The sequence below is a fragment of the Theropithecus gelada genome, chromosome 3 (genome assembly GCF_003255815.1).
Source record: "Theropithecus gelada isolate Dixy chromosome 3, Tgel_1.0, whole genome shotgun sequence".
Lineage (NCBI taxonomy): Eukaryota > Metazoa > Chordata > Mammalia > Primates > Cercopithecidae > Theropithecus > Theropithecus gelada.
In genome coordinates this window covers 165,951,589-165,967,260 of record NC_037670.1, presented here as the reverse complement: position 1 = coordinate 165,967,260, position 15,672 = coordinate 165,951,589, and the positions used below count along the sequence as shown (strand labels likewise).

Here is a 15,672-nt window from a genome sequence, read left to right as displayed (position 1 = left end):
TCCCAGAAGAGCCACAGGGAGGGAGAGTTTTGAAATTACCTTAGAAATGACCTAAGTTTCCATAGCAATCCAGCACTGTGGAGCCATCATCACATTCCGGGGTCTTTCTGTTTTCATTGAAAGGGCTGTTGGAGGAATCGGTCCCTTCTCGACAACCACTCCAGAGGTAGGGATGGTCTTCATCTACCCTGTCCCTCTTATCTCTTCCTGCCCACTCTCCTCCCGGCCCACCTTGCTTGTCTGTCCATGGTATGGAAACAACAGACCCCAACTCAGCACAGTTTAGTGATTCCTACCCCAGAGAAGAGAGAGTCTTGTTAATGCTGAGAGGAGGAGACCTCAGGGTGTCAGGGTCCCAGACTGAACCTGGACTGTATTCACTCAGTCATTTGGACATGTCCAGCACAGCTGTGGTGGTGGAGGCAGGCCAGCCAGGAGGGCACTGGGCTGGGGGAAATCACTCATCCTAAGTGAGAACCCAAATTGTCTACCCCACCCTCAGTCTGGACAGAGAACCAAAACATGACCTTACTGTCTACAGGAACATGCCTTTGCTATTCTGCCATCTCCTTTACATTTCTGGGACTGTCCTGTGCAAGTAAATGATTTGATTGTTTCATTACAGGAATTTTCCAAAAGATCCACCAACACTTTCATCAACAGCATCAACTGACAGCGTGTGCCCCAAGATTCTCTGAATCCCTGGCCTCAAAATCTTCACCTTGTGGTTCCCACCAGTCCAGGACATTATCGTTATTCTTACCCAGTCATTATCTAATTATTCATACCCAGCGTGAATCACATGTCCACATTGAAATAATGGCTTTAAATCAAACTTCCGATTCTCAACAAATTCTGATCTTGCTCCCTCCCCTGGAGGCCCTGCCAAAGTTTTGCAAGGTGCATTCTCTCTTATCGCAGAAAAAATTGTCTTATTAACAGCTTTACCTGATTAACAGGTTGTGTTCTCAATATCTGGGGAGTAGCTTCTGACATAAGGAAAGAGGCACACGTGCTTTTTGTGATTATTCAATCATCAAAGGCAAGCGGTGGTCTTAAGCACAGCAGACTGGTTAGGGAGAAGGGGGTTTACAAGCAGACTAAAGACTAGTTCTAGTTTCTTAAGATCTCTGGGAGCCCCTGCAGCAAAAGACTTTGGAGTTCCGGGCTCAGGGCATTTAAGTGTGGGACAACGCTAGAGGCAGAACTGGCTTCATGGGCATATGATCTACACAGTTGCCCACTTGCGTGGATCCTCTACCGTTGCTGTCTTGAAATTCTTAATCATGTTTGAACAAGGGGTCCTGGGTTTTCATCCTGGACTGGGCCCCACAAATTGTATAGCTGGTACTGGCTAGATGGTGCGGCTGCCCCTGCAACACATTCAGGGGGCACATACCAGCCCCCCAACCCTGCTCAGGCTTCCCCTGATATGGACGGACACAGCACCCCACTCACTGGAACTGGGAGTGGCAGGTGGAAGAGAGGCTGACATAGCCAGAGAGGCTGATAAAAGTCACACAGTATCAAACAATTGCCCCGGAAAGAAGCCCAGGGCAAACCGTGAAACAGATAGAGGGCAGGGCAAGCAGAATGGGGATGGATGCCCCTCAGTCCATCAGCCCCTGCCCACACCTCTGAGGCTCTTCATGATCTGCTCTTGGCAGAGTCATCTCCGTCCCACTCTGCTCCCATCACGGTCATCCTCTCGCTCAACTTCTTCAGACCCAACAAGCTCAGTCCCCTCCCAGGCCCCTTCTCCCTGCTGCTCATTTTACCTGGCATGATCCTGCCCCAAGACTTCTTATGGCTTCCTGCCTCCTACATTCAAGCTCTGTTCAAACATCACCACCACTGAGAGGCCCTCCATGCCCTCTCTAACAACAGCCATGCCCCCATCTCTATCACCTTCCCAGCTTTATTTTTCTCCATAGTTCTTATCACCTAACATCGCACTATATATTTATGGCATTTGCTTTTGGTCTGTCTCTCCAACTTAAACACAAGCCTCATGAGGACTTTATGCTGCTCTTCCCAGTATCCTAGGTGCCTCGACAGTGTCTGGCACATAATAGGCAATCAGTATTTATTGAGCAAACAAATAAATGAATGAGTAGGGGTGATCAGTCAGAGAGACATTATCTGTCTAAAGATTTCTTCTTTTTCATCTTGATGGCATGTAGTGCATTTGTGTGGCGTTGGTAGTGATGGGATGACACTGCTCAGGGCAGTGTCACTAAAGGTGGTTATTTAAAAAAGAAGTATTTCAGTAGCTAAATAATAATAATACCTAAAAAGGTATTGAGCACAATGTCTGGCATTGTTGTGAGCCCTTCACATGTATTAACTCTGCAAGTCTCACAGCTGTGCTTAAAGTGGGTCCTGTTACTGGACCTCTTTTATAGCTGAGAAAATTGAAGCAAGGCATGAAAAGTGGATAAGAAACTTTCCTAGGGCCACATGGCTAGTCCAAGACTCTTTTGGTCCTGGACTGGTTCTCCATGACAAAACCATAATTCCCTCTTCAATTGGGTGATTCTACTTAACTAGGACTCTCACCCCCAATCAAGAGGCAGAGAATGGAAGGCAGCTCATGTGCAAGTGTAGGCAAGGGTTGGCTCTTCCCAAAGAAACTCTCTGAGAGACCTTCACCAACCATCCTCCTTTGCATCTCCTTCCAGGGGCTGCTCTGTCTTAGCATTTCCATTCAGAAAGCCAATGATAAAGAATCCTCCTGCCCTGGTGAACACGTGGCACGTGGCTTTCCTGAAGGCTTGGCAGGCGAGTGATGGGGCACTCTGACGTGGCTTTTAATTGCTGACCAGATTTGGATTCACAGGGCTAAGGCTGCTCCCTGTTCTCTTCTGAACCCCATATCTGTAGGAGGGGCAGGTCCCATTGGGTGGCAAAGGCAAAACTCCTTTGGGTCTGCCCCAGCTTCAGTGTGAAAATGAGGCCCTCCTGCTGCCTGGATTACCAAATTGGTGCATCCTGGCCACTCATTCTACATGAGGTACGTTAGATAAGCCTGGATGTTATGTCCTAGTCTTCCTGACGATCTGTCTCCTCCCCCAAATGTCTTTTAGTGACATGATTTACCTCCTCCCCGATTTGTTTTAATTGTAATCATCAAATGCTAATAAATATTGAAACCTGCACTTTCCAAGAAGCAAGATATGCTCCAGGGTATGAAGTAGTCTGTGAGTCTCTAATCAGGATTTTGAAAGAAAGATTATAAGACAAAAAGTCAAGAGATGAGTTGTGATGTTCTAGTGAAATCTCACATAAAACTCTAAAAGCAGATTGGCAGGGTAAGGAGATAGGTTTTATGCCAGAGTTGCCCTTGATTCACCATGATGGATCACAGATACTTCTCTGCCTATTAAAATGGACTTCACTTAGGCTATACATGTAACAGTAACAGCTACCATTTATCAAGGGTTTATTGTAAGCCTGTTTCATAGCAAGTCATTAGCTTACTGAATGTATTCTCCCTCTCCAAAATATCTAACTTATATGGTCCTTTTACTCCATGTCTCCCCTCTCTGACCTAAGAGTCATGAAGTTTGAGACATAATGCCTCCTGAACTTATATTAGTTGGTGCAAAAGTAACTGCCATTTTTGTCATTACTTTTAATTACTTTGAAACATCATCCTACCCATATTTTTAAGTACAGCAAGCTAGGAATAACAGTGGGGAAAGGCTGGTGGGGACATCTGAATGTTGTTCTATAAGATCCCTTAAATCACTTTACTGTCTAAAAGAAACAGTCCTCCAGGCAAGATGGCCGTTGCCTTGGACTTTTCCTTTTAGGCTTGTATATTTTCAGAATGCCCAGGCCTCCATCAAGGTCTTTGTCTAGCAGCAGAGGGGTGTTATGCTGAGTGTCTGGGGGTTCATCACACAGCTGAACTGCTCTCTGGTGAGCTTGGTGGGGTGGGTATAGATGCCAGACATGTGGCATCATTGGTGTGCAAATCACTGCAATCACTCAAACATAATAGCCTGAGCTTCTTTAGGGCATTCTCCTCGTTCCCCCTGACTGACTGGGAAGGTATAAAAGGTCACACTGATCACAGGTGGCAGGAAAAGAAACTTTAATGATTTCCTTTTCTCATTACCATCCGTGCCCTTGGTTCTGGCCACAGTCTCCTCCATATGCCCCTTTGTGCTTTGCAAAAGGAGGGAAGGGAGAGAGGGAGACACAGAGTGAATGACACACACTGGCACCCACTTAGAAGCCCGGAACCAGAGTGGTGCTAGTGTGGGAAGCAGCAGGGGCTGTGGGGCCATGGAGATCTTCAACACGGGGTGCCAAAAGCAGGGGCAGAGCTGGGGAATGCAGGAATGCAGGCTGCGTCCCAGGCTGCGCTCCAGCTCTCATCTGCTACTCACTGGCCTGGTGACCTGGGACAATTTGACATGACTACTTTTACCTGGTGACACAAGGAAGTGGAACTGTTTGGTCTCTAAAGTCCCTTTTATTTTAATAGTCTGTGAGTCCAAGCTCGAGACAGAAAGCTCTTCATGAATTCATGTGTAATTCATACTCTACCTCCAAAAAGAATTTGAGATAGTTTATAACAGAAGTAGATAGACCCTTGGACTGTTCAAATAAAGACAACAAGAGGACAACAAATCTCATGAAAGGGGAGATGAGTAGAATAGGAACAGAAGAAAAGATGGGGTATTTTATTGAAGAATTGCTGCTCTATTGAGGCAAAACCAAAATATTTTGGTTGTTACACACAATTCACTTTTCCAATATATTTGTTCCACGAATATTTATTAAGAGCACAGACACTGTTCCTGACATCAGCGATACCTTGGGGAAGGTATCCCTTCACTAAAGCAGACAAAGTTCTGGAGATCATGCAGCATATATCTAAGTTCAGGGAGAGAGACAGTGAACAAATCCAGAATGTTAAAACCATGTCAGACACCTAGCACCCAAGCACCCATATCTTGGTTTCTAATACCTTTCTCTAATAAAAGGAAACAGAGATCGTTGGAGAAATGGTTGATTCCAGGACTGGGCAGGAAATATATAAGATGAACTTGGAGCACCTGGCAGTTTCAAAAACTAAGTGCTCACAAACAAGCAAGTAAACAAAACATCATCATCAAAACCAAAACCCACACTGATGGAGATATCTCAAAGGGGCAAAGGAGCCAACAGAAAGCTCTCCCAATGGCCAAAGCTGTAACAATGAGAGCAACAAAGGAAGGTAGTATTGGATTAAACCCAAAGTGTAAGATAAATGGTCATCAGTCCACACTGGTATAAATGACTGAATAAAAAATGGGGGAGCAGAGACAGATCTCCTCCCACGTGGAAGAATTCCAAATTACGTAGCTACTCCATACTCCAGGATCCCCATCCTAGCACTCCATCTTCACGCCCCATTCCTCAAGCTTCCGGGGAAGTCATGGGAATGGGGGAAAAATACTTTTACAGTGTGGAAACATGAGAAACATATGGTCAGGGCAACTTCAACAGTCATAAATCATGTTGAAATGATTTGTTGAAAATGGCATTTTACCTCTTTCTCCCCCAAACCCCTAACCCAGTCTAATCGTGAGAAAAACATCAGACAAGTTTCAACAGAAGAGCATTGTACAATATGCCTGACTAGTTCTCTTTCAAACCGCCAGGTGGTCAAAAACAAGGAAAGTCTGAGAAACAGCTACAGCCAAGAGGAGCCTATGCAGACTCGAGAATGAAGTGCAGTGTGGTGTCCTGAATGGGATCCTAGAACAGGAAAGGGCATCAGGTAAAAACTGAGGGACTTCGAGTCAACTGTGGCCTTTGGCTAATAATAATGTACATATTTACTCATTAATAATAACAAATGTATCATATTCACGCAACATGTTAATAATAGAGGGAACCGGGTACAGTGGCAGAAGATACTATGGGAAGTCTACAATCTGCTCAATTTTTCTGTAAATCTAAAACTGTTCTAAAAAATAAGTCGTCTTAAAAATCAAACAAACAAACAGAGGGTTTAGAGGCCAGAGATGGAAGAAGTCAGAAATTCTCTCTCTTGCTGGCCTTGAATAAGCAAACTTCTCTGAGTTCTACAGCTGCAAGGAAAAGAATTCTGTCAACATTGTGATCTTGGAAGAGGACCTCACACATCAGATGAGAACCCAGCCCCAGCTGACGCCTTGATCACAGTTTTGTGGGACTTTCCACGGAAAATCAGTTAAGCTGTACCCGGGAGTCTGAACAATGTAACCTATGAAATAATAAGTGTTTGTTATTTTAAGCTCCTAAGAAATCAGCCAAAATGAAAACAACACAACCACAACATTTTGGACAATAAAGGGGGTGCTACAGAAAATTAAATAAAGTGTGGAGTGGGCCTAAGTGACTGTAGGAAACTGGGTGGTCAAGAAAGCCCTCTCTAAGAGGGTAGAACCTGAATCGGAAAAATGAGCCATCCACGAGGGATTACAAGGAAACACTATGGGCAAAGGGGTCAGCTTGCTCCAGGGCCTTGAAGTAAACCTTCGGGTGTTCCAGGGTAGAAAGGCAGCCAGTGTGGTGGGAGTGACCCGACTTTAGGGAAAGAAACAGGAAAGGAGGTGAGAGGCAGCATGAGCCCAATTACAAACAGCTTCTGACGAGGGGTAAGGAGTTTAGATTTTTTTTTTTTTTTTTTTTTGAGACGGAGTCTCGCTCTGTCGCCCAGGCTGGAGTGCAGTGGCCGGATCTCAGCTCACTGCAAGCTCTGCCTCCCGGGTTCACGCCATTCTCCTGCCTCAGCCTCCCGAGTAGCTGGGACTACAGGCATCCACCACCTCGCCCGGCTAAGTTTTTTTTTTTGTATTTTTAGTAGAGACGAGGTTTCACCGTGTTAGCCAGGATGGTCTCGATCTCCTGACCTCGTGATCCGCCCGTCTCGGCCTCCCAAAGTGCTGGGATTACAGGCTTGAGCCACCGCGCCCGGCCAGGAGTTTAGATTTTAAGTTCAACTGGAAGCTATTTGACCATTGACGGTGGATGACTGACGTATCTGCTTTATGGTTTTAAATAAAATTATGCTAACTGCTCTGCGAAGGACTGATTGCAGGGTGGCCAGAGTGGAGTCAGGGCGTCTAGAGAGGAGGCTCCAGCATTAGCCTAGACAAAAGATCATAGAGCCTTAGACCCGAATTGGGAAGGAGGTGACGGATGTCTTCCAGGGAGTGTGGGAGGGTGTGTGAGACCGGTCTTGATGGCGTGGGGCACACATTGATGTTTACGCTCATCTTGGGGATCCGTATCCACGAAGCGGTACTGAGGAGCACCCAGCGAGGGAATCACAGGAACTCATAGCCGTCATGTGCTCCCTGGCCTGCAGCCTTTCCCTGGTGGCATCCTGTTCCTGAGTTTCTGAATGTCACTGGTGAATCATCAGGCACACAAGTGGTGTTGTGCCAGTCTGGGTGAGATTCTCCCCTGAAGGCCCTGCCAAAGGGAAAACTGGATCCCACTTGCCACCCCCAGCCTCCTGGCTCAGCAAAGCTGCCCTACTTAATTAATCATCTCCTCCGGGCTGAGCGTTCATTAAACAATTCGTAGCTAATTCTTTCCCCCACTTTGACCAGGAAATAGTTAAATCTGGAACAGAAAAGTACCCAGCGCAGGCCATCTTCCTTCATATCGGAAGAGAGAAGAGGTTGGGAATAGAATTCTTCCATTTTCATGTTGGCTTTGGCAGTTTCCTCTGAAGTCACCTGCAATTTCATCTCTGAACTCTTGCCTCCAAATTTACCTTCTTCATTCTTGCTGCCTCCTCCTGTTATACCTGCTCCACATCCATGCCTGGACAGCTCCAAGCACTGTCGATGTTGTCCCCTCACCCTTCTCACTTGTAGCCCCATTTTACCCCTCGGGCTCCTGTCTGTGCTCGGTTATAGATGCCTGCAACCTGAGCCTGGGTGAAAGCTAAGGCCACGGGGCCTTTCTGTCCTGCTTTGTGAAAACGCTCTATAGTTCAAGTTTGCTCTGATTGCTCTGCTGTATCCATGAGGTGGCTGTCACAGGTGGCTTACTCTCCAAGTTCTTCATCAGGACAACCCCTAAAGATTAACTCCTAGAGAGCAGGGACTGGCCAGGTTCTGAGAGGGGTGGTGCTGACATGTTTGTTTGACATACAGGGTTCCAGAGGTCAAGGCATCATTTTTGGGTTGATGCCCCAGGCTCTGTTTGCTCTATCTGCTGAGCAAGGAAGGGGGAAGTGCAGCTTCTGTTCTAGTCTGCTCCTTCCCTAGTCCCGAGCTCACAGTCAGCAGATGGCAGCTTCTTGGGACTGCTGGACTCCCATAGCTGTGTCTAACCCAGTTGGAAAGAACCCTAACTAGAGAAGAAAGGAAGTGCCCTCCCACCCCTGAGAGAGTCATCTTCAAGAAAGACCACCCTTCAAGGCACCAGCTCTTAGTGGCATTGTTCTCCAGCCCCTTCTGTTGGTGCCTAATGGTACTCACAAGGTATGTGAACATCCCTTTCTTCCCCAGACTCTTTCAGGAAGACATGGCTTTACCTATGGACACAGGTAACAACGTACCAGGACAAATAAGAAGGCGACCTGATCTGTGGGTGAGATGGGTTTGCTCCAACCTGGACGGTGCCACAGTCAGCAAAAGGCAGCTTTTCGAACAGCAGCTTCCCCAAATCTTTCTGTGATGCTAACACTGTATCTTAAAGGATGGTTTTGCCACTTAAAAAATAGATTGCATGTCCCCAAGAAAGCAGATTTACCTGGGACCCTCAGTAGTAAAAGATTGGATGAGCTTTCCCAGTAATAATTGAGGCCCCATCTCAGCCGTGCCCTATCTCTTGCAGCATAAAGTATGGAGAAATAGTCCTTAAAGGCTGGAGTTAAAAAAAAAAATCATGAAAGGTCTTGGCCAACAGGTTCCTCCCTAGTATCATAAAATATTAGCGCTAGAAAGAACTGGGAAGTTCGTATCTTCCACTAGTTCCCAACTCTGGCTGTACATGAAGATCACCCCCAGAAGTTCCACTTGGATGGGTCTAGAGTGGGGTTCCAGCATCAGTAATTTTTTAAAAGCTCTCCAGGTGATTAAATGTGCAGTGGTTAAGAACCACTGCCTGGACAAAGGTAAGCAAGGCTCTCACTCATTCACCCTATAGAAAGGGGCCTCTGACTCCTCATTGAGCCCAGGGGCATTCAGAGGTCTTCCCCCGAGCCCTGGGCTTTTGGGAGGCGCCTCACCATGATCCAAGGGCAGGGCTCCAGGCCACTCATATCCTTCACTGCCCCCACACTCCATCCTGCGAAGGTGCTCGCCAAGGTCTCAGCTAAGTGGGATACAGCCCAGTGACCCTACCACAGTCACATCTATTGGTCAACCACTGTCACTCAATTCTGTCCCTTTATTGTTTGAGCAGGGACGTGTTCCCTGTTTGGAAAAGATAAACCAGTGAATTACGCAATCTCTTTCTCTAGAAGCTGACTTCAGCAGGCCGGAGGGAAGCTGTCAAAGAGTTGGAAAGTCCTGGAGACTTAGCACCTGGGCAGGATCTGAACCTTGCGCCTGGCATGAAGAGAGGGGAGAATGGAAAACCATGCAGGAGCCTCAAATGCCATCAAAGAGGTGGAGATGAAGGAGAGCTGGCCCCCGGGGCTCACTGCAGTCCTTATCTGCCCGAGGCCTGTTTGCTCAGCTTTTCTTAGATTCCTGGGAGGCCTCTCTAGAACCTTAGGAAAGCCTTGTTTTACCAGAGCCTGCCTTTATACATCCAAAAGAGTCTTAGAGAGAACACTCATTACAAACAGAGCTGCTCCACTTGTATCTTTTTACATTTTGGGGGGCTATGTAAGATTTGGATGGCAAAGGGAAAACCAAAAAAGGTTCCATTGCTAAAATACAGTGTGGAAATCATCAAGCTAGTTTGACTCCTTGTTTCACTGAAGGGGTTGCGAGGCACAGAGCAGGGAAGCGTGCCTGGTTTTGTCAGCCTCTGTCTCTGTGGGAGACCAGAAGGAGAGTGGAAACTATTAGACAGAGCCAGCACATCCCCCTCCTCCTCCCCCAGCCTCTGCCATAACCACAGGTGTGAGACTTACCGAGGAGGTAGCTCTGGCATGGGGCATCCTGACTCTAACAGCAGAGGGTTTTTTAGCCCTGAGTGATTTTTCCTTGGAAAGACCCTGCTTGTCTTTGGCACAGAATGGCTGTGTTTCAAGGGAATAAGGGTAGACCTTCAATAAATTCAGAACTCAAGCCAAATTCCACAGCTCACTAGGCCCCGAGATCTCTCCATACACCTAGAGCAATGAACTCCTCCTGTCCTCAGCTTGACCTGCAGACAAAGAGCTGGCATGGCCTTCTCCTTCACCCTCTGCCCCGTTCAGAAACCCAGAGCCTGGTGGCTCACCGAAGGGACCTGAGTTGGGTGTTTGCTCCAGGTGCCTAAAGTGTAACACACTAGTTTCTAAATGCAGGACTCACTTTTATGCTTTCCTTTCTTTTCATAAATCTTTTTTTTTTTTTGAGATGGAGTGTTGTTCTATTAAGGTTGGAGTGCAGTGGCACGATCTTGGCTCACTGCAACCTCCACCTGCCAGGTTCAAGCAATTCTCCTGCCTCAGCCTTCCGAGTAGCTGGGACTACAGGCACGCACGCTATCATGCCCGGCTAATTTTTTGTGTATTTTTAGCAGAGATGGGGTTTTACCAAGCTGGCAAGGCTGGTCTCAAACTCCTGACTTCGTGATCTGCCTGCCTTGGCCTCCCAAAGTGCTGGGATTACAGGCGTGAGCCACAGTAATTCTAATTCCCTCTGTCCAGGCCCAACTCTCCCTCTATGGAGCCCCACACAATCCATCCATCTACCTTTGTCTGAGGGGTAGATGGTGATGGACATACCCAGTGGTCAACTTCAGCTTGGGACTGAGACTCAAACCAGGAGACCAAAAAGCATAGTTTAGCTCTTACAGGAAAAGAAGAGGCACTTACTTCCCATGGACTGGACCCCCATTCCCACATAGCTGTGCAGTTCTCCTTATGTAGAATCCCTTTAGAAGGACACTGGAGTGGTCCTACGCACATGACAGTATAATAATACAGTAAGAGAGACAGATATAAGAGAGGGTCTACTCCTGCCCCACCCCTGCCTTACTCGAAAGGGGAGCAGCTTCAGGACCCATAAGTCAGAGGTGAAGATAGGCTTTTGGACGGAAAGTTCCCAGAGAGCACCTGCTTCCGGCTTCTCACACCAATGCCCAGGGCCTGCATATAATGAAATGCCCAAGCACTTCCTGGACTCACGCTTGCTCCAGGTCTGATATCTCTGTCTGCTGTAACCACTCATCTCATGATCGTCTCCGTAAGTGTCTTTCTTCCACACAGGCAGTCAGATCTGAGTAGAAGGTGAGGACCGTGTCTTATTTTCCTTTGTATCCCCAACAGCTGGTACACTGGTGAGGAGCTAAAAGCAACTCAAGAAGTGCTTGTGAACCAATGGATGAGTGAATGAGAACCCCAGTCACATCATGGTCCCTTCTGCTGTGCCCTCTGGCCATTCTCCCCAAATTGTGGTAAACAGGACCTTGTCTACCACCACCCCCAAGCCGAGCCTGTAGCCTTACCTCCCATGAGGAAGAGCAGCCCTGCCACGTACTGCATAAGGCCTCGGTCCCAGCAGCAGCCCAGCACGCCGATGATCCAGCCAAAGAGGATGATGGCCACCGCCATGCCCATAAAGCCAGCCGTCATTCTGCGCAGGTCTGTGGGGAAGCAGGCAAGCAACAGTCAGCAGCAGAGCCTGGGACGGAGGGCCAGGGTACACCCCAGCCCTGGGGCGGGTGCGGGGAGGGAGGGGCCCTCCAGGAGCAGGAAGGCAACCTGCCCTTCTCAGATAGAAGCACACAATCTTTGTAGAGGGAGACGCCCCTGTGGTGACTCTATCCTTTTGTGCACAAACAGGCCACAGCAGTTTGGCTCCTAAGCACAGGGACAGATCATCACAATATCATGGCCGTTTCTTCTATGCCTCATTTTTGCCAGGCATAGCCTGCCTTTCTATATATCTATCTCAACCTTCTGAGACAGGTACTATCTTTATTCCTATTTGCAAAATGCAGCAACTTGCTGAATGGCACACAGCTAGTAAGTGGTAGATCAGAGACTGGAACCCAGACCTGTCCAGCACTCTCAGCTTCCAAACACAGCATCTCAGCTTCTCCAAGGAGGTGAGAACCAGAGAAATGGGCTGCTGGATCTGGGCAGTCAGGCTGTACCTGCCAAGCCCTCCTGGTATTGCTAGGAGGTGGCATATAAGGGGAAGCTATCAGCGTGGGGGGACTGGTGTTCTGTTCCTTCCCCTCCAAGCTGGCTCCCGGGCTTAGCTTTCCCTGCATGCAGGGCTGCAGGAGGAGAGCCACACCTCCTGCTCTCCTCTAAGCTCCAGAGCAGATCCATTCCTTGCAATTGCTTCAGCTCCTCCACCCCCGGGTCAGTCCCGCTTTCTGAGTCAGGCCCTTCTCTGTTCCACGCCTGGCTGACCCATCAGCTCCAAGAGGAAGAGGGTTGTCTGGAAAGGCAGTATTTTTAACAGAAGGGAGAGGGCAGAGCTGTTGCCATGGCTCAGTTGGCCACTCAGCATCTGGTTTGGCTTCCTCCCCAGCTCCCACCTCTGCCCTCCTGCACCCAGAGGCAGCCAGAGATGCTCTCAACCCCCCTACCTACCCTTCCACGTGCCCACCGCACCCCAACCCCCACCAGCTCCGGGCACACTTTCCTCATCCATCACCCCTTCTCTGGAGCTTGACCTTCTGACCCTCCGGTCATGCCACCCACTCCTCTACCCTTCATCAACACCCACCGCAGCTCCCTGGGCCCTCTCTCCACCCACCCACATCTGAGCCTGTGCCCTAGCCCCACACAGGAGCAAAGCTATTTATCCTGTCTCTGCCCCAGGGTCTGTGCTCCCCAGTGGGTTGCAGAGCAGCCTGGAGGACCCCTGGGCGTCCCTCTCTGTCAAAGGGAAGTGCCTGAAGCAAACCACATCAACGCCCCATGCAAGCACACCAGCTGCTGCCTGGACAATCTTTTCTCAACCCTGAGAAACAAACACCCCACAGGTCTCTTTGGAGAACACATACCTCAAAAGGTGTCCAGGTCCCACCCCCTCCATTCCTCTCTCTCACTCCAGCCACCCCATGGAGAACCCCAGTGGAGCAAACAAAAGGATCTATGGTGCAGTTTGGCTTAAGACCCCTCTATAGAGGGATCCAGGCCACCGTTCTTGTCCTGACATTGACCATCAGACACTGACATTCCCCGGCCAGGGAGGAAGTTGGTCGGGGAGTGGGGAGGGATGGGGCACAGGAGGGGAACAGCAGCAGACCTTTCCCTCTGGTGAGGAGAGGCCTGCAGAGGAAGGAGGACAGGGCTCCAGTGACAGAGGCAGAGATCTTTGAGAGCCACAGGACAAGTTCCTGCTCTCCTTGGGCCACCCTTGTCTGCCCTGGCCGACCCCGGATGCCTGCCCCAGCCAGGTAGAAGTGATGCCCACAGTCACTTATGGGAACTGCCCAGGGTGCCTTATTATCATGCAGCACTGTACCCCATGCTCATATCACCCTATGTGTCAGATGGAACCGCTGAAAGCATCGTTTGATCACAATAGGAGCTTGTGAGCCCAGTGGCCTGCGTGGGCAGCCACAGCCAGTCAGAGAAGAGAAGGAGCACTCCTGCCCCTTTTTATTGAACCACCTGTGCCGTCCTCTCCCTCCATCTCCCCAAATGTTGTCTCCATGGCCACCAGCCCTATACCTTAATCCCTGCTTTCCCCACCACCGCAAGAGACTCTGGAGTGACCGAGGCCTGAGCTGCCTTCTCAGTAGAGAAAGGTCCCCACTTGACATAGGATCCCATCTGGATCATCTCCTGGAAATGGGATACTTTTTACTACCAATGCTTCTACTCCCCACCATCTTCAAGGGCAAAAAGGTGGTGGGAACAGGAAAAGAGAGAACAGCTTATTTTCAACGAAAAGAAGGTTTCCCTTTAAGGGGCTTATACTTCCTTAAACAGGACGCATAATTTTGGATTTTGTGTTTAAGTATTTAATCCATTTTGAGTTTATTTTTGTACATGGTGAGAGACAGGCGCCTAGTTTCATTCTTCTGCATATGAGTATCCAGTCTTTCCATTTACTGAAGCACCATTTACTGAAGAGGGTGTCCTTTCCCCAGTGTATGTTGCTGCCTGTGTTGAAAATCAGTTGGCTATAAATATGTGGATTTCTGGGTTCTCTGTTCTGTTTTATTGATTCATGTGTTTTTACACCAAAATCATGCTAAGTGTCTTTCAGTGAATGAATAAAGAAAATGTGTTATATATACACAATGGAATATTATTCTGCCATGAAAGGGATGAAATGTTGTCATCTGTAGCAACACGGATGGAATTGGAGGTCACTATGTCAAGTGAAATAAGCCAGGCCACAGAAAGACAAATGTTGCATGTTCTGACTCATATGTGGGAGCTAAAAATGCTGATCTGATCAAAGTAGAGAGCAGAATAACGGTTACCAGAGGCGGGGACGGGTGTGGATGAAGAAAGATTGGTTAATGGGCACAAACATACAGTTAGAAGAAATAAGTTCTAATGTTTGATAGCAGAGTAGGGTAACTACAGTTACCAACAATGTATTGTGTACTTTAAAATAGCTGCAAAAGAGGGTTTGGAACGTTTCCAACACCAAGAAATGATAAATGCTCAAGGTTATGGATATTCTAAATACCCTGACTTGATCATTATACATTTTATGCATTCATCAGAAGATCACATGTACTCCTCCAAAATATACAAATATCATATATCGATAAAAACAAACAAACAAACAGGAGGTATAAGGGTCAGCACATTCATCTTCTGGGCCCTTCCCTTTTTGGTGTATGGAGGTTTCTTTCTAGGAGAAATCCGATCCCATTTGGCAGCACTAGACAGGACAATTTTGCAGAGCCCCACCTTGCTGGAGGCCCAGCTCTCACCTGGCCTTGCTCATTGGAAGGCCCGTACTGTTCCCCAGGCTCTGCAGATGCCAGGAAGCAAAGGCTCTGCCTGGGGGAATGAGGTGGAAAATGGGTCAATAAGAGGTGTCCACCTTGGCCACGGATGGGAAAGTGGGCTGGGCAGAAAAGCAAAATGGAAATGCAAATCAGAAAAAGAGGGAAGGTGAGGATTGTTGGAGGATGAGAACAAAGTATTTTACTTAGAAGAAAATGGGGGAAAAGGCAAAATAGCAGCAAAATGAAGACAATAATTCCTCTTCCAAAAGTCTGTGCTTCAGGTCGGGGAGGGGCTGTTGCCCTCTAACACAGATTAGGTACTCTTAAGGGCTTTGTCAACAGAAGCTAAGGGTTGTGCTAAGTTGTTGATCTGGAAACAAGAATGAAAACCAGAGGCCAGGCCTGTGTATTTCCACTGACCTGGAAAGATTTTCACGTCACCTTGAAATCCTTATTTTGCCAGAGCCGTGCATGAACAGCTGGTTACTTTGTCCTTAGACCTATGTGGTAACTCAGGGAAGCTGCAACAACAATTTATAAGGTAGATAGGACAAGAAATACTCCAATTTTACAGATGAGGAGAGCAAGATCCAAAGAAGTTACATAATTTATTGACAAATAATCTCAAAACCAGTG

At 47.9% G+C, this 15,672-nt stretch overlaps 1 protein-coding gene across 1 annotated transcript in view; it reads right to left on the bottom strand.

Annotated features, from left to right (window-relative positions):
* Positions 1-15,672, bottom strand: part of TMEM178B (transmembrane protein 178B) — a 397,583-nt gene that overhangs the window by 22,166 nt on the left and 359,745 nt on the right. The window contains exon 3 of the mRNA XM_025379937.1: positions 11,608-11,745. Within this exon, the coding sequence (XP_025235722.1) occupies positions 11,608-11,745 (138 nt within the window). The remainder of the gene's footprint in view (positions 1-11,607; positions 11,746-15,672) is intronic.